Source organism: Cyprinus carpio, chromosome A4 (assembly GCF_018340385.1).
Source record: "Cyprinus carpio isolate SPL01 chromosome A4, ASM1834038v1, whole genome shotgun sequence".
In the NCBI taxonomy this organism is placed as follows: domain Eukaryota; kingdom Metazoa; phylum Chordata; class Actinopteri; order Cypriniformes; family Cyprinidae; genus Cyprinus; species Cyprinus carpio.
The window spans coordinates 32,524,556-32,544,009 of NC_056575.1; the positions used below are offsets into that span (position 1 = coordinate 32,524,556).

At 38.9% G+C, this 19,454-nt stretch overlaps 1 protein-coding gene across 1 annotated transcript; it reads left to right on the forward strand.

The window, feature by feature from the left end:
- The first annotated feature begins 4,764 nt into the window (after positions 1–4,764).
- LOC109056667 (gastrula zinc finger protein XlCGF8.2DB-like) lies at positions 4,765–12,256 on the forward strand. The gene is made up of 2 exons (XM_042746934.1): positions 4,765–4,820; positions 11,409–12,256. Exon 2 carries the CDS (start codon positions 11,411–11,413, stop codon positions 12,254–12,256), a length of 846 nt encoding a protein of 281 aa, XP_042602868.1. The 5' UTR covers positions 4,765–4,820; positions 11,409–11,410.
- The last annotated feature ends 7,198 nt before the right edge of the window (positions 12,257–19,454 follow it).

The following is a 19,454-nucleotide window of genomic DNA, read 5'->3' on the forward strand; positions in this document are numbered from 1 at the left end:
GACTAATCTCCTGAAACATTGGTGTCTCATATTTTAGAGCAGTCAGTACAAATTATTAAAGATATCAATAAAATCTGTATGTGGGTGTGTGTGAAAAAATATCCCTTTGTAATCGTTAACATTTTCATAAGTAAACTGAAATTTAGTTACAGATTTTTTTTCTGAGTAACTGTAACTGATTACAGTTACATTTATTTTGTAATTAAATTACATAATTTAGTTTAATATAACTAGTTAATTCCCAACACTGATAATCGTGGATATGCGGCATTATAATTAAACTTAAAATGTCTTTTTATTACACGTGATCAGATTAAATACAAATACACTTTTTTTTTGGTGTTAAAGGGGAGAACGGCGGCTAGAGAGCTGATTGAGAGTCCAACGCTAGATTGATAACCACATCCCAGGAAGGAGATAAAGAGAGACAGAGAGATATTACAGGGGCTGGAGAATGTTAGAAGAAAGACAGGGAACAGGTCTTTAAACTGACAGATTTCGGCATTAAGATGAACATGCTGGAATGACGATTCACATCAGTGATGGAACCATTGACCAACAGCATCCCTCATTGATGTGCGTAATCAAAAACAAAGGGCCGGTGCTCACCGTGGGGCACAGCTGTCAATATCAAGACGTGGTGAGGCGAGAGTTAAAATTTGTTTCGAGCCCAGAAAGAGAGTCGTTGTCTGATTGCAACTCAATAAAGTCCTGGAAAAAAGAGGAAGAGGGAGAATTGGGACAAAATACCTTTAAGCACTTTAGTGGCAGAAGTTGGGAAACACACCATACAGATGCATGGCCACAGGGACTCATCACATCTGTTCATTTGTCTCTAACAAAACCGGTTGGACTCACTCTTTCTTATTTTAATGCTCCCACAGGAACTTGAAGTCCCTTTTAGGAATGCCGAGGTGGTTCATAAACACAAGCCAAGACCGGACATGGGCCACCGTCATCTTACAGTTCTCCAGTTGATGTCTCCGGGAACCCGAGCACATGCGACCAAGCCAGATGTTTAATACTTTCTCTGTGGAGAAACACACCGGGAGAAAAACCAAAAAACACAATTCTACAAGACGGAAAACCTCATATACTAGAAAGACATTTGAAGCATTATCAAAAGATAAAAACTTGTGAGAGTTAAGAATAGATTTGTTTGTGGTGTGCTGTTGGTGTTTGCAATGAACATTTAATTGAATAATAAATGTGCTATAATAATAAAAGTGACTTGACTTACCATATTTGGAGGAATCGTGTTCGCGCTCGGAAGCCCACTGGAACTTCTTCCTCTCCTTCGTCAACACATGGTCAGTGTCCTTGTATTTGGATGAATCCTCAAGCAAAGCTTTTAATGTTTTTATTTTCTTTTGGTACCTGGCACACAAGCCTCTCGCAGCCCCCTCCCCCAACGGCCTCGACCTCACTCTCCGTCTCACGGAGGGATAGAAGGTTCTCATCGGTCTTCAATACCAGCGGAATCTCAGGTTTGGACTTTGGAAGCCCATTTCTTATTTTTTTGTCAGTGTTGAACATCCTAATGGTAAATAAATATGGAAGCATATGCGTAGCAAAGTTCAATTTAAAATATGCAAAATGGCAATGCATTACTTAAATTGGCAATGTAGTTCTGTATTTTAATTTACATTTAAGCATGTATCCAAAATATAGTTTAAAATGAAAATCAGTTATATAATTTACATTGGCCATTTTCTACACTAGTTTTTATAGGCAAATTAAAAACATTTTAACACTTAATAAGTTGCAAAATTAAAACTGAAAATCCAAATGGATTTAAACGGTGTTTAACATGTCCAAGCAAAAAAACTGTAGCAAAAATGATAATTTAATAGCTATTTTTCCTAAATGCATTCAGACTTCAGACACTTGAGATTGCATTTTCATCATAATACTGTGTTATAAATGTAGCAAAATGGTGATTTAATTGTCTTTTATTTTTCTAAATAGCCTCCTGACAGGAAACAGGTGTGTCCGTGATGGTTCCTATGTGAGAGGCATGATGGGAAATGTAGTCCGGGATGAAGTGCAACAGTTAGTGTCCTTGTGGAGGAAATGATGACATCTGCTGGTGAGCGGACGGAAGAGCAGGGAGCAGATTCGTGACAAAAAAAAAAATTTAACTCCAAGCTCCTCCTGAAATGGCTCTGCCATTTCATCAGATATGCTCCTATTTTAATCATGAACCAACACGAGACACATGTCTCGAAAGACGTAATCATGTTCTGCAGAGAAAACAAAACAGAGAAAATCTATAATACTTGCCCACACCACACACAGGGTTTCTGCAGAAATATATTTCCTGGATAGATATGTTTTATATTTCCTGGGATTTTATCGATAATGATGATTAGACGATATTTTGCTGAGTGTGTAGTGCTGATATCTTAAGGACACCATGGACAGCTGACTCCTTTTTTTTTTTTTTTTATATTCTGTGTGATGGTCAGTTCACAGCAGTGATAGAAATTAATCTTTCCCAACACGACATTTTTTATGGACATTTTTACCATTAAGCCATTTTTTCTAAAAGTGTGCATCCTCTTTTGAGTCAAGTTCTTGCATATGGGCTGTTACCAAGCAAATGAAATCAGTATCAACAGAATGTATCTTTGTAATGCAGAGAAAATAGAAGCTACATTAGAAGTGGCACTTAGATGCATTTAAACACTGTTTAATGCAACTCATGGAATATTTTAACCTGCAGTTACAAATGCATTAACAATGTTTTGATATTTTTAAACATGAAACATTCAAAACTGATGTTTGAAACTATTTTTAAAAAGTAAAAGATTACTTTAAATGTGAAATTAAACCCACCAGTAGGTGGCGCCAAGTCACAGTTAATAAGCGAGTCATTGTGACTGAATCAAATCATTTAAACGGTTGATTCGGAACGAAACAGCGTCATGTTGCTCAGAGACGCAAAACAGCGCTGTGTTTGGAATTTATTTTTGTTGCCGAGAAATAGAACAAAAGCAGGCGATATGGTGTCTAAAACGTAAGTCTCTTAATATTAACTCATTGTTTACTGAACCGTTGCATTAAGCATGATTACAGATGTTGATATAGACTTTCTTTTGGAGAAAAAAAAAAACGTCACTCTTTGTATGATATTAACTATTATGAAATGATATAAATATATACATTTACTGCCCCCCATATCTTGAATTATGTGATAATTCTAAATGCATTTTAGTAGACTGTTTCATGCAGAACGCACTCTAAATTGTCGGCAAACCAGAATAAAAGTCCTGTTTAGGCTAGAACAAAAACAGGGGAGTTTAGGGTTGAATTATAGCTGAAATACATATTTAAATACATCTCATTCAGTCGTGTGCTGAAACTTAGGAAGAAACTGTGTGAGATTCTGTCTAAAGGGCAAAAAATATAATGAAATGTAACGTTTATACTAGATAGCTACTGAAATATGTAGCTATTATATGTCAGATTATAGAGAAGCAGTTAAAGAAGTATGGATAATAGTTTCAGACTAATTAAAAATTATTTTAGTTAAAGTAACAGTAAGTTAAAATATGATTGAGTTGCTGTCTATGTAGTGATTAATTGCTCATTTAGTGAACACAGACACAATCTTTAAGCAAGATTTAAAGGGGACCCATTATGCTCCTTTTTCTAAGCTGTAAAAAGCAACTTTCCCCAACACTTTAAAATTAATCTTGATTCATAACGACGCATCTTTTTATTAATAATGTAAATGCAAACACTTGAAACACTGTCAGCTTTTTTTTTATTTACAGTAAAAAAAAAAAAAAAAATATCAAAATTCAACTTACTCAGAAGTGTGTAAATACAATTTGCTAAAAAAAAAAAAAAAAAAAAAAAAAACCTTGGTTACTACACTTTTATTATAATAAAACCATGGTTAATTTTGACTACATGCATCAGACCTGCCATAATAAAATTACAATCTTAGTGTTAATGTTATTATTTATTTCATCTGTGTGTGATTTTCTATGCACGTTTGTGATTTTAGAAAGAAGTGTGTACATGGGACTTTTATTCTGGTTGTGTGGTGTGACGTCATAGGGCTGCGCAGCGCTCCTGCAGCTGATGTGGTACTGATGAAGAAAGGTTTGTGCTTTTAAGCATTTAAAGGGTTTAAATGGATATTAACCGTTCTGTCTATTTGGCTGTTTTTACAGTAAGTGTAAAGTTAAATAGCTTTTTATTGAATGTTGGATTGTAATGCTTTATCTAACGTTTATTTAATATTCAGTGGATTATAAACATGAATTCGTTCACTGTCGAGAGAAACGGAGCTTTTCGAAACTACGAGTCAGTTGAATCAAATGCTTCTTGAAATGATTCAGTGATTCGAATCTCCGCTCGCTAAACGACTCCTGCTGCTCAGAACAGAGTAGAGTAAAAATGAATGACAGCAATAGCAAATGTTTTCATGAATGTGGAATCTACAAATCAATGAATACAGACTGTAAATCATGCATACCTAAATATTATAACTCTTTAATTCGTTATACTTTATTAATTTGTGGCTAGTTTGAGCTAATGAGACCATTTAAGTGCATTAACTCTCACTCTGGCTGACTCCCTTACTAGTGTGCTGACTACTGAACTAGGGAGCAGATTGAGACGCATCCAGAGATTGCTTCCGCTCTGCCTACCTGCTGCTAACGCGCTGCTTCCACTCTGCTGCAGCTTGCGGTGTGAACCTGAGACACACACTGTTATAAAGATGGAGTTTATTAAAGAGGAGAGAGAAGACGTGAAGATTGAAGAAACATTCAGAGTCAAACATGAAGATACTGACACACACACAGGTTGGTTTTCATTCTCAAAGCTGAACTCACTCATCTGATCCTGATTAAAATGTCCAGCTCTACAGAAATGAGTGATGTTTTTGAAGAATGTTCCAGCTCTACAGAAATGAGTGATGTTTTTGAAAACTCATTTCAGGGAGGTATCACAAGAAGCTACTGATGAAATGCAGTTGAACATGCTTTTAGCTTTGGCAGCTTTGCAAATAAATCCATCCATTATATTATCCTGTGTTTTATTATAGATTGAGTCCACTGCAGCGAGAGCACTCAATACTGCTTGGTGTTCAGTTTTAATACTGTTTGGTGTTTTAGGTGTTTTAAATGCTGTAAACTTGAACTCTGTCCTCTAGGGGTCGCTATGGGGAACACCTCGTTGTGACCCGTGTCTAAAGCATACAATAAAAAAACACCAACGAGTTGGCCGGCGACAGCCTCTGACGTCACTACCGGTGTGACTATAAAACAGGCACCGGGAAAACACGTCATTCTCTTCTTCGTCTTCAAAACTGACAGTTTTGTTTGAAGTGTGCATCTGAAAGAACCGGTAAGAGCGCTCTTTCTCTGTCTATCATGGCGACTACTAGCAAGCGTTTAGACCATGTGTGCATCCGTGTCGGCGTTGTTTGACACCCGATGACACACACGATCTTTACGTCATTTGTTTGGGTAAAGAGCACGCACGCGATGTCTTTGAGGAGGCAATCTGCGTGCATTCAAGGAAAAAGCTCCGCTCTCGTTCGTCTCTCTTTCCGAGAAAAAATAAAAATAAAAACGGCAGCCATCTGCTTCCCGCGGTTCAGGACCCGCCGCTGCTGAGGCACGGAAGAGAATGAGCTCGTGAGAATTTCAGGTGGATCTGTCTGAATGGTTTAAAGAGGGACTTTCCCTTTCGCGCTCATAATGGTGGCGGACGAGAGAGAGCCTCGGGAGGATGATGTTATATCTTTAACACTTTCTGATACTGAGGTTAGTGCTCTGCTGGGTTTTTACCCAGGAAAAGCAGGAGATATTTGAGGATGGTGAAGAAGCTGAGGCTGAGCCTTCTCAATTCTCCTGCCCTGCGTATGTAGAGCTGTTGGAAGTTATGGATCACGCCTCGATGAGCGTTATCTTTTCGACCATAGCCCTCCAGCTCAGGTGAGCCTTCCATTTCTGCCTGATCTCCATATAGAGATCGAAAGGAAATGAAAGAGGCCGTTTTCTTCTCGAGGCGATGCGCGAAAACGGCTATGAGAGGATGCCCCCTGTAGAAAGAGCTTTCATTCTGCAGGGGAGACATCCTCTCTTAATCTCCCTCCTTGCCATCTAAGCCCCTTCAAGAAATATATGTAAGAAATATATCCGATATTAAATGGCAAGGCATACGCAGCAGCAGGTCAGGCTGTGGCTTTATTACACACAATGGTGCTGCTTCAAGCATATCAGCCTGATCTGCTAAGAGACCTGGATAGAGGCGACGGCCTTTTTCCTGATCAGGTAGCTGAGCTGCGCCGCACCACAGGCCTCTCTCCGGGCTACCAAGCAGGCTGCCTCTGCCAAGCGCAGGACTATGGCGGCCATGGTGGTGGCGGAGAGACATCTGTGGATGAACCTGGCAGACATCGGGAAGAAAGAAAAAGGCTTTCTTCTCGATGTTCAGGTTTCGCCTTCTGAACTTTTCGGTATTTCCGTTGAGACGGTGATCGAGAAGTTCGGGGAGACGAAGGCACACTCCGCTGCTTTCAGATCCTTCGTTGCACGAAGGTCCAGGTCTGAGCCCGAACAACATAGGGGTCCTGGCCTGTCTCGATCTGAGGATCAAAGACGGGCACAGAAGGCTAGTGTCACGACTCGCGCTCCTCCCCCACCTGCGGGCAGGGGTAAGAGGAATTGTGGGTCACAAGGAGGTAAGCAGAACCTAAGGGATGTGATCAAGACGGGGCAGCGTTCTCGTCTGAGTCAGAGTGATACTGAGGTATCTACTCGTTCCCTTTAGGGATTTTTAACTTCAGCTTTTATCCTCCCCTTGCTAATTCCCCTGTAACCACCAGATATCCACCTGATCGAGGTTAGGTGGAAACCTCTAATGCATAACAGTCTCCTATGCTGGACCTATAATGTTTTTGGCTGGTTCTATGTTCATAGCAACCACCTTACTGGTGGTCCGGACTAAAAGGAGGCACCCCTGAGCGCGGGGCTCCAGCGCAGGAGGGTGGAAGTATAAAAATAACCCTTTCTGTATATACTTATGTGTAAATTGTTGGTGGTTATGTGTCTACTAATAAAACTCTGTGAGTTTCCTTTGCAGTGCTCAGTTACAGTGTTTACTAAACACTCGTCAGCACCAGCCGTCCGGCTTCATGTTCTGGTATTAGGTGACCAGATCACAGGTTTCTGTGGGAGACTCCTTGATCATCAGGCCTGGCACAGCACTGCAGGGAATTTCATGGATGTCCAGCCAGGTCACCATGAGGGGTCTCCTGGCCGCTTGGGTTCTGTCGCATCCAGCGGGAAGTGAAGGTGGCAGTTACAGAAGTCTTCTTGTATATGCTGCCTCAGGTGATGCTCCCCTCGCTAGAGGTTTGTAAAATTTGAGCTTGCCTCTCCCGTGCGGTTCAGCGCCTCTGCGATGCTTAGGAACCTTTAGGTACACACGCTAAGTTCTGTGTACTTTCTGAAAACCACATGGTGGTCAGTGTGCACGTGAACACTTTGCGCACTTTCTAAAAATCCACGTATTGGTAAGTGTGCACGCAAGACTCTGCACACTTTCTGAAATCCTGTATGGGTAAGGGTTCCGCGTTCCTCCTCGTTCCCTTTCTTGAGATGATTAGACCTTGGTTCCTTGGGCTCAATTCAGGCAGTGTGTATTCGTTTATACACTTCAAGCATCGCTTCCCTCAACATGAGGGGCTATTTGGGCGAATCTCGTGGTAGTTTAGCAGCGCTCCCCTTTTCCAAGAAGGGTCGCCTATGAGCGCACTACTCTGGATTCAGGAGTTCTCCTCTCATATGAGACTGAGTTCACTGTTTTTCCCCAGAGCGCTCCAGCATTATTTTCACAGATCGAGTTGATGACTCTCAAACATACTGTTTTGAGATGCACAATTCCATCTATGAGCTAGTCTATCAGAGTGCCACGAGAGCCCATCCTTAGAACAGTATTTGAAAATCCATGATATGATAAGTGTGCACGTGAAGTCTTTGCACACTTTCTGAAATCCACACTGTGGTAAGTTCGCACGCTTGTATTCTGCGTTCTTTCTAAAATCCTATATGGTGAGGGGCTTCGCGCGGTTGCTTCGTGCCCTTGCTTGAGTTGGTAAAAGCCCCATTTATCTTGGGCACCACTCCACCTATGTATCCTCGGATACATATCTAAACAGGGTGTTGCTACAGGAGATCTGTTGAGACAGCTCCTTCAGCAAGCTTTTGCGGAAGCAAGCGGTAGCCCCTGTGTGACAGGCAGGACTTAGTATAAAATGCTAGTTTCCTAGCCGTATACCTTTAAAGGAATCTTTCCTGATTCCAAGCCTTCAGCTCTACACCGGGCCGAGGCCCTAACAATTAAGTTGGGTATGTAGCTTTGGCCTTTGGCCATAAGGGGTACTATCACAGACAGCCGTCTAAACGTCCCAGGGGCAACTCCCATGGAAATGGTAGAGTTGGTACTTAGTGTTTTCCATGATTCTGGCCTGCACTCCCCTCAGCATGGGTGTGTGGGTATACTGTTCCCCATAGCGACCCCTAGAGGACGCAGTTCGAAGTTCCCTTGAAAGGGAACGTCTCAGGTTACGAAATTAACCATGGTTCCCTGAGTAGGGAAAGAGACACTGCGTCCTCTAGCTCCCTGCCATGCTTTGGACGCAAGCTTCAGACGAAGAAGTGAATGACGTGTTATCCCGGTGCCTGTTTATAGTCCAGCCGGTAGTGACGTCAGAGGCTGTCACCGGCCAACTCTGTGTTTTTTCAGTGTATGCTTCAGACATGGGTCACGACGAGGTGTTCCCCCATAGCGATCCCTAGAGGACGCAGTGTCTCGTTCCCTACTCAGGGAACCATGGTTACATTCGTAACCTGAGACGTTTTCTCGCTGCAAGGAAATGGTATAGATCTGGGGTGGCCAACGTTGGTCCTGGAGAGCCACAGTCCTGCAGAGTTCGGCTCCAACCCTAATTAAACACACCTGAACCAGCTAATCAGGGTCTAAGGGTTACTGGAAAACTACAGGCAGGTGAGTTCTTTTAATAAGGTTGGAGCAAAACTCTGCAGGACTGTGGCTCTCCAGGACCAACGTTGGCTACCCTGGTGAAGAGTAATAACGTGGTATACAGTAGAGTTAGGGTTTGGAGACACTCTCATGTTATAGCATTGTCAGGTACAAAGAACAGATATATAAGGATAAGTGGAATAACTGAAAAAGCATACTCAAGTGTGTAGCCATAACATGAAAAAAAAAATATTTCTAAATGTGCTGTTCACCTGCAAAATGCAAGCCTCTGGTGGGCATGTAAGTCTGAAGTAGTGAGTTTTGGTATGGGCTGAGGAGCCAGTGGTTGTTTTGTAGGCAAACATCAATGCCTTGAATTTCATGCGACTGGCTATTGGTAGCCAGTACGATGTGATGAACAGACTTGTAATGTGCTCTCTCTTAGGCTCATTAAAGACCACTCTCACTGCCGCATTCTAGATTAGTTGCAGAGGTTAAGCTGAAAGTAATGGTCCTTCATCCAGCAAGAAGCTATGGTCACATCAAGCTGGAATGAGAGGTAGAGTTGAGTGTCATTAGCATAGCAGTGAATGGAAAAGCCATGTTTCTGAATCAGAGAACCTAGTGATGATGTACAGATGGAGAAGATAAGAGGTCCAAGCACTGAGCCTTGAGGCACCCCAGTAGCTTGATGTTGCGATTTAGACACCTTACCCCTCCAAGACACCCTGAAGGACCTACCTGAGAGGAGGTAAGGCATGAAACATTGAAATGTGGTTCCTAAAAATGCCATTTGCCATGAATGTTGACAGGAGGATCTCATACTAAATACTGTAAAAATCAGTGGACAGATCCAACAAGATGAGAACTGATGATTTGGAAGCTGCTCTAGCAAATATTATAGATTCAACAACTGAGAGCTGGCCAGTCTCAATTGAATCCAAAGAAGGGATAGGAATACCTGCCTGTAATTTTCTAAAAGTGCTGGGTTTAGAGTGGGTTTCCTAAGCAGTGGTGTTATCTGAGCCTGTTTAAATGTTGTGGGAAAGGTACCAGTGTGAAGAAAGGTGTTGATAAGCGAAGTGAGTGCATGGACAACTGAAGGAGAAAAACTGGGTAATAGTATAGCGCTTTTTTAGGACTACACTACTGCTTGAAAGCTGTCATTTTCTTATCTCAAGTGATAGTCAGTGGTCCTCAGAAAGCTGGTCAGAAAAAAAAAAACTCCACAGTGAGTTATGGATGGAAAGTGTATGTGATCCTGTACAGAACAGTTACAAAAGTGTAACGTGGGTCTGTGAGAGAGATGTGTGGGTGCTGCGAGTCATGCTAGAGATTATTATGTTGCATGACACTAATGGGTCTCATTTTGTGCTAAATGGACCAATCAGATTTGTTTCTGTGGGCAGGCTTTACCATAGTGGTGTTAAAATCAACACGGAAGCTCCGAACCTTGTATAAAAAACACAATTTACTGTATTGCACTGTATTGGACAGATCACAGATTTAATTTATGGATTTAGGTTTTATTTATTTTACTTATTTTAGTGCCAATACGGTGGCAAATTAATGACTTTGACCATTATTTATGTTCAATAATTATAACAAATAATCAGTTGTAGAACCAGATGTGGAACCAGCAGCTGTAATGGAACACTGCACTTTGGAAGGTGTCATACATTTTTACATTACATTCACATTTAGTCATTTAGCAGACGCTTTTTTGACGAAGCAAGGGTTTTTTAAATAATATAATAAAAAGAAAACATAGAATAAAAAAAGGATAGAGCAAGCTAGTGTAAGAGGTTTTTTATGCTTTTGTTAATTGTATAATAAATGAAAATAAAACAGACAGAACACAAAAAAGCTTAGAAATCTAGTTTGTTTAATTCCATAGAAAGAATTAAGCACAAGAAAATTACTAGCCAGCCCATATTGATATGTTTAATACACTGTGTTAACTTTCGTCATTTTTTCAGGTTGTGAGGAAATAATAAAACTGTGTCAGTGGCATAATAGTGAAATCTAATGATAATGTCTCTCAGAGGACCTAAAAGAAAAGCAGAGGACCTAATACTGAGTCCTGTTGCACTCCATACTTGTTTTTGATTAGATGTTTCTTCGTTTACACAAAGTGGTTGCAGTTGGATAAGATATAAACCATACTAATTCTTGTACACAAGTGCCTACACAAGTTATATAGTTGAAGCTATATGCTTTTAATTTTTTAGATCAGGAATGTCAAACTCCTGGAGGGCCACAGCCCTGCAGATTTTTGATCCTACTGAACACACCAGAATCAAGGTCTTCATTAATGGCAGATTTTGGCCATTGTTGCTCTCTGTTCTGCTGTTGCTTTTAAACAGGGGTTAACTTGTATTTGCCTCTTTTTATCGTAGACATGATGCCGCTGAAAGAGGAAAGTGAAGAACTGAATGAAATACAAGATAAAGATCAGTATAAAAATCATGATTTCATAACTGGACAAACATCATTTAGTTGCTCACAGTCTGAAAAGACTTCCTCACAAAAAAGAGCTCAAAAGACCGGAACTAGAAATAATTTCACCTGCCAAGAGTGTGGACAGAGTTTTGATCAACGTGGAAACCTTAAAATCCACATGAGGATTCACACTGGAGAGAGGCCTTACATCTGCAAACTGTGTGGAAATAGTTTCAGTCGAAAAGAAAGCCTAACCAGGCACATGAGAATTCACACTGGAGTGAAGCCATACACCTGCAAACTGTGTGGAAATAGTTTCATTCGAATAGGAGACCTTATAAGCCACATGAGAATTCATACTGGAGAGCAGTCTTACACTTGCCCTTATTGTGGAAGGAGTTTTACACACAGACAGACTCTTAATGTCCATATAAGAATTCACACAGGAGAGAAGCCTTTCACCTGCCAACAGTGTGGAAAGAGTTTCACTCAGTATGGAAACCTTAAAGTCCACAAGAGGATTCACGATGGGGAGAAGCCTTTCACCTGTCAACAGTGTGGAAAAAGTTTCATTGAACATGGACCTCTTAAAGTCCACATGAGGATTCACACAGGAGAGAAGCCTTTCACCTGTCAACAGTGTGGAAAATGTTTTTCAATAAAAGGAACCCTAAAAAGGCACATGAGGGTGATTAATGGAGGGGAGAATTATTTATGCTGTCAGTGTGGAATCAGTTTCACTCAGCATGGAAGCTTTAACAGGCACATGAGGATTCACACCAGAGAGAAGCCACACACCTGCTAACTGTGTAGAAAGAGCTTCACAACAGAACTGAACCTTAGCTTTCACATGAACAGTCACTGGTGAGAAGACGTTGTTTCTCATGCAGTAACATCTCATGGCTCAAAGGTTGCACACATTCAACAGAGGTTTCCTGCTTTTACCTTTTATAGACAGATTTCTCCAGATTTCCTGAATCTTTTCACAATATTATGTATGGTAGATTCTTTTTAATCTATAATTGAGAAGTGTTATTTTTGAACAGTTTGACAGTTATTGCTTGCAAAGACTGGGACTGTGGTGGATACCTGTTTATTTGACCAATCATAATGCCCTCACCTTCTACCAGTTCACCTGTTTATTGTGAAATGTTTCAAAACAGTTTAATTGGGAAATCTCCCAATATTTTTCTTCTGCTTATCACAAAAGTAGATATTTTGAATAATGTCAGCAACCAAATAATTTCTGGTCCCTATTGACTAACATTGTATTTTTGTCCTTACTGTGCAATGTGCACTACACTTTGTGCTCTATTCACTCCCATTCCAAAATTTTAAGTTTGGTTAACTGTCCTACAAATTTGGATCATACAAGAAGATACATGACTAATAGGAGATTGGTTCAATACAAAAATTCTTTCAAAGCTGCTTATTTTCAGTGTAATGGGAAAGCAAGGTATATTTTGTTATTATATATTATAATTTATATTTATTTATTATACATTTACAAACCCTCACACATGGTTCCTCACCCCAGTTTTTGTACCCACATCGAATGTTCTTTTGTCCAGACACATCATTTTGTTCGGTTTGTACTCCTTGAGTTTAATAACTGCTGAATAATTTAGTAATGTTTAAATCGGACACCATATTCTGCACAGTTTCAGCCCACAATTTTTGTGAGGTGTTTTTTTCCTGCAAATCTTGTGTTTTTGCAGGATGCAGTATTTCCTTTTATGATTTAATGGAAATGTTTTAGTGCTTGTATTAAAAAAGTTCAATTACTACCATTGTTTTATGTTGTATGAAGTTCTTATATTGTGACGAGGTAATGACTGAGTAATTAATGAAGAGTTAAAGTTTTTTTCTTTTATAATTCTGATCCAGATCACTATAGTTCTATAAGAAAGACTCTAAAACAGATTCATGAATTGATGATCAGATTCTGAAGACACAGGGTTTACTCTAGGGAAACCGAAAAGTGGAAAAATACACATATGGGACTGCCATGTGCCATGTTAGGTTACCACCTGATCCCAGGAAGGGGGTAGTGGGTTCCTTAGGCACATAGCCGGGCCGGGGTTACATAATGTAACAAAGGGCCACAGGTGTATTTAAAACCAAAATAAAGAATTTGAAGTGGATGCCACATACATAATTAAAAAGCATGAAATGGCCAACATTACTATTTTTTTGCCTTATTTACAGGACCAAAGACACTTAAAAAAAAGGGGGGGGGGGGGGTATGATATTCTAACATTGCAGAACTCTGACAGGAAGAATAGCTGGATCCAAATGCTCATAAAGTTTAATAAGCCAAGATAAAGGTACAAAAAAAAAACATTGCAGAACTCTGACAGGAAGAATAGCTGGATCCAAATGCTCATAAAGTTTAATAAGCCAAGTATGACAACAGTGGTGGACAAAAACAGTATTTTACTTGATTACTGTATTTAAGTACATTAAAGAGTATCTTTATTTTTAACAATATTTTTTTGAGGGAAACTTTTACTCCACTACATTTCATAAAAACATTGTTCCTCATTATTTTCAACTGAAGAAATCACCATCACCTCTGAGACCCAAAACCCAGCAAACACTTTACATTGTGACACTAAGCAAAGGACGACTAATTGGTAATGTTTTCACAATGTCATAAAGTTTTATCTTTTTACATATTTTTTAACTTGTTAAACTTTTTTTTTTTATGTTGATCAATTTGGAAAAAAATTCTGGTATAGTACATAACCCTAAGGGGAAAAATGGCAAGATAAACTACAACAGAACAGACTTGATTAATAAAAATAACGCAGAATGCATTTCATAGGTAGTTTAAGACTTTTTAAAATAACTGTAAAGAAATGGTAAAGGATTTTTTTTACTATTACAACAACAACATGACGATGTACAGGTGCATCTCAATAAATTAGAATGTTGTTGAAAAGTTCATTTATTTCAGTAATTCAACTCAAATTGTGAAACTCATGTATTAAATAAATTCAATGCACACAGACTGAAGTAGTTTAAGTTTTTGGTTCTTTTAATTGTGCTGATTTTGGCTCACATTTAACAAAAACCCACCAATTCTCTCATATCTCAACAAATTAGAATATGGTGACATGCCAATCAGCTAATCAACTCAAAACACCTGCAAAGGTTTCCTGAGCCTTCAAAATGTTCTCTCAGTTTGGTTCACTAGGCTACACAATCATGGGGGGAAGACTGCTGATCTGACAGTTGTGCAGAAGACAATCATTGTCACCCTTCACAAGGAGGGTAAGCCACAAACATTCATTGCCAAAGAAGCTGGCTGTTCACAGAGTGCTGTATCCAAGCATGTTAACAGAAAGTTGAGTGGAAGGAAAAAGTGTGGGAAAAAAAGATGCACAACCAACCGAGAGAACTGCAGCATTATAAGGATTGTCAAGCAAAATCAATTCAAGAATTTGAGTGAACTTCACAAGGAATGGACTGAGGCTGGGGTCAAGGCATCAAGAGCCACCACACACAGACGTGTCAAGAGATTTGGCTTTTCCGCGACATTGTAATTTACTGAGATGCACCTGTAAGTAAAATCACAACCTATCACAAAAGGTCAAAGAATCTCTACCAGAAGCGACAGTGCAATATAGCAGATGAACAATTCCTTACCAATTTGCCAGTAATAAGCTGGACTCTAAGAATATTTATTGTTGTTAGCCACTTTAACATTGTAAATACACAGTTTGAACATTAACACTGCACCATGCTTACATACAGGTAAATGAAAAACTTAATGATTAAATTAAAATGTGTTATAACAAAAACTGCATAGTTGTACTGTACTTAAATGTAAAAAAAATACTTTACTCAAATAAACGTTAAATTAAAATGTATTAATATTAATTTACATTTAATTTAGTGATTCTTCTGCGTACCACTAGAGGGAGCCTGAATAACCACCAGTGCTACTAGTACCACACTTTGTGAACCACTGCTTTAAAAATCTTAATAAATTTAAATTGTAACGACATTTGCAATTATATGTTATACTGTATTTGAGACTATTATAAGATTTAAAACATATAACACACGTAATGCATGGGATTCATATCAGGAAAATGTGGAAAAATCTCTAAAAGACAGACATTAACACATAAATTACCAGCAACACAACAACATCAGATGAGCATCTAACTTGAGCATCTGTGATAAAGTAATTGGCTTTTGCCAGTATGTTTGCAGGACCTCGCAGATCACATCTGACCCTTCTTGTGTTCACATTACAGTTTTTGTTCTCCATTGACATGTCATGACTCAAATTTGCTCGAAATAAAAAAATTAACAGGCAAATATAAATGAGCTAGCAGCAGCTCACAGTCAGCCGCCTCACTCACAGAAAGACGACAGTAACTGTCATATTTTCAAATTTAGAAAGGCGCCAACAGTTTCATTGTCCAGATTAACCAATCATGATCAAAGCAATAAAGTAAAACAACCAATAGGAATTGTTTCAGAGTGATAACGCAGTGAAATGTATTTGGTATTATTGTTGTTAATGATGATAATATTTAACATTTTAGAATAGGCTTCATGATCAAAATATTGTAAAATGCTATTAAAATAATAATAATGATCTTAATTTAATATTAATCATTTAAAAGGCAGAATTTTTTTTTTTTATGCTGCTGAAGACGTTAAGTTGATTCAACATACAGATCTTATTAAAAAAAATTAATGTTGATTTACAAGTTTTTGTTAACCTTTTTCAACCATTTAGCATTAAACATTTTTCAACGTTGTTTCAATGTTAAAACAACATCTGACCTTATTTCAACCATATTTCAACATTGAAGGTCAGTCATGTGCTGGCTGGGAATGAGAGCAGGTGATTGGCTTCTCTCCACTGTGAATTTTTAGACTTTATTTTCATGGGAAGCTCTTTTCACACTGTTGGCAAGTTGTAGGGCTTCTTTCCAGGGTGAACTTTCATGTGGATCTTGAGGGTTTCTTTCTTTGTGCCGCTCTTGAAGACACATAAAAGGCTCCTGTCCGATGTGAGTTATCACGTGCCTCTTAAGGTGTCTCTTCTCTGTGAGGCCTTTCCACACTGCTGACATATAAAACAGCTCTCTCTAAGATGAACCATGTTTTTCCACAAAGTTTACAGGTGTTAGGCTTCTCTCCAGCGTGAAGACTCTTGTGGTTATTAAGACTTCCTTTATGTGCCTTTTTTTTTCCACACTGATCACGTGAACGGTTTCTCTCCAGTGTGACTGTTCATGTGGGAATCAAGATTTTTTTTGTGTGTGTGTGAAATTCTTTCCACAGTGATCACGTGAAAGGCTTCTCTCCAGAGTGAACTCTCATGTGGTTCCCATTTCTATTGAAACTCTTTCCACACTGTTGGCAGGTGAAATGACTTTTAGTTCCAGTGTTCCAAACTTTTTTCTCCAGTGTGAGATTTTTTTTGGTTAATGTTTTTATTGTGTTTCTTTCACAGATATTTCTCTTGTTTTATTCAAATCTTGACTCTCCTCTTTCTACACAATCTGGTCTAAGGCAAAAAAGACAAATATATGTTAACCTTGGTTTAATGGCACAAAGCAAGAGACATCAAAACATAGACATTTAAGCATCATACACCAACAGTATACACTTCTTGCTGCCAACTGGTGGTGATATGAATTTTACCACTCGTGTTTCACGAGACGTCTCTTCATTCATACAAAGCATGAAGTGCCACAGGGCTCTGTATTAGGTCCTCTGCTTTTCTCCTTGTATATTTTCCTCTGAGGGACATTAGCATTAATTTTCAGATTTATAGATTTATATACAGGTGCTGGTCATATAATTAGAATATCATCAAAAAGTTTATTTCATTTATTCCATTCAAAAAGTGAAACTTGTATATTATATTCATTCATCACACACAGACTGATATATTTCAAATGTTTATTTCTTTTAATTTTGATGATTATAACTGACAGCTAAGAAAAATCCCAAATTCAGTATCTCAAAAAATAAGAATATAACTTAAGACCAATACAAAGAAAGGATTTTTAGAAATCTTGAAAAGTATGAACATGAAAAGTATGAGCATGTACAGCACTCAATACTTAGTTGGGGCTCCTTTTGCCTGAATTACTGCAGCAATGCGGCGTGGCATGGAGTCGATCAGTCTGTGGCAGTGCTCAGGTGTTATGAGAGCCCAGGTTGCTCTGATAGTGGCCTTCAGCTCTTCTGCATTCTTGAGTCAGGCATATCGCATCTTCCTCTTCACAATATCCCATTGATTTTCTATGGGGTTAAGGTCATGCGAGTTTGCTGGCCAATTAAGAACAGGGATACCATGATCCTTAAACCAGGTACTGGTAGCTTTGGCACTATGTGCAGGTGCCAAGTCCTGTTGGAAAATGAAATCTGCATCTCCATAAAGTTGGTCAGCATCAGGAAGCATGAAGTGCTCTAAAACTTCCTGGTATACGGCTGCGTTGACCTTGGACCTCAGAAAACACAGTGGACCAACACCAGCAGATGACATGGCACCCCAAACCATCACTGAATGTGGAAACTTTACACTGGACCTCAAGAAATGTGGATTGTGTGCCTCTCCTCTCTTCCTCCAGACTCTGGGACCCTGATTTCCAAAGGAAATGCAAAATTTACTTTCATCAGAGAACATAACTTTGGACCACTCAGCAGCAGTCCAGTCCTTTGTGAAGCGAGACGCTTCTGACGCTGTCTGTTGTTCAAGAGTGACTTGACACAAGGAATGCAACAGCTGAAATCCCATGTCTTGCATACATCTGTGCGTAGTGATTTCTTGAAGCACTGACTCCAGCTGCAGTCCACACTCTTTGTGAATCTCCCCCACATTTTTGAATGGGTTTTTGTTTCACAATCCTCTCCAGGGTGCGGTTATCCCTGTTGCTTGTACACTTTTTTTCTGCCACATCTTTTCCTTCCCTTCACCTCTCTATTAATGTGCTTGGACACAGAGCTCTGTGAACAGCCAGCCTCTTTTGAAATGACCTTTTGTGTCTTGTCCTCCTTGTGCAAGGTGTCAATGGTCATCTTTTGGACAAATGTCAAGTCAGCAGTCTTCCCCATGATTGTGTAGCCTACAGAACTAGACTGAGAGACCATTTAAAGGCCTTTGCAGGTGTTTTGAGTTAATTAGCTGATTAGAGTGTGGCACCAGGTGTCTTCAATATCGAACCTTTTCACAATATTCTAATTATCTGAGATAATGAATTTAGGATTTTTTCTTAGTTGTCCGTTACAATCATCAAAATTAAAAGAAATAAACATTTGAAATATATCAGTCTGTGTGTAATGAATGAATATAATATACAAGTTTCACTTTTTGAATGGAATTAGTGAAATAAATCAACTTTTTGATGATATTCTAATTATATGACCAGCACCTGTATACTCACAACCTGAAAACATTGTAAAACTTAAGTAATTAACAGACTGTATTAGAGCTGCATTAACTAGTCAAATTATTCTAGCAAAAATATAATCAATAATAAAAAAATCTTAACTAATTTCTTTACTGATCAATTGTGAAACCATCCACCACTTTACAGCAGCAATGCATCTGAAGAACTTTAGATAGAGATACTTTGAAAGCTTCTTCAATACTCATGTCTTCTCTCTCCTCTCCTCTAATAAATGCCATCTTTATAATAGTGTCACATGGATCTCAGTCGCTTCAGCAGGAGTTTTTCCTGTGTGTTTGGACACTTTGTCTTGTTTAAGATGAACAATTATTGAGGTTCATATTTGTATTAAGATTTATATTTGGTATTTACTGATTTGCAGTTTATATTTACTACATTATACTTTGTTTGCAGTTGGTTTGGAGAATTTGTCATTACATGTTTGTGTTTGTTCTCGTTGCATTTACACTGCAAAAGCACTTCAAATCACTGAATCATTTTGCTATACTGAGTTTCGAAAAGCTCCGTTTTACTACAATGACTGAGTTATTTGGTAAACATGCCTTACATTGAGTG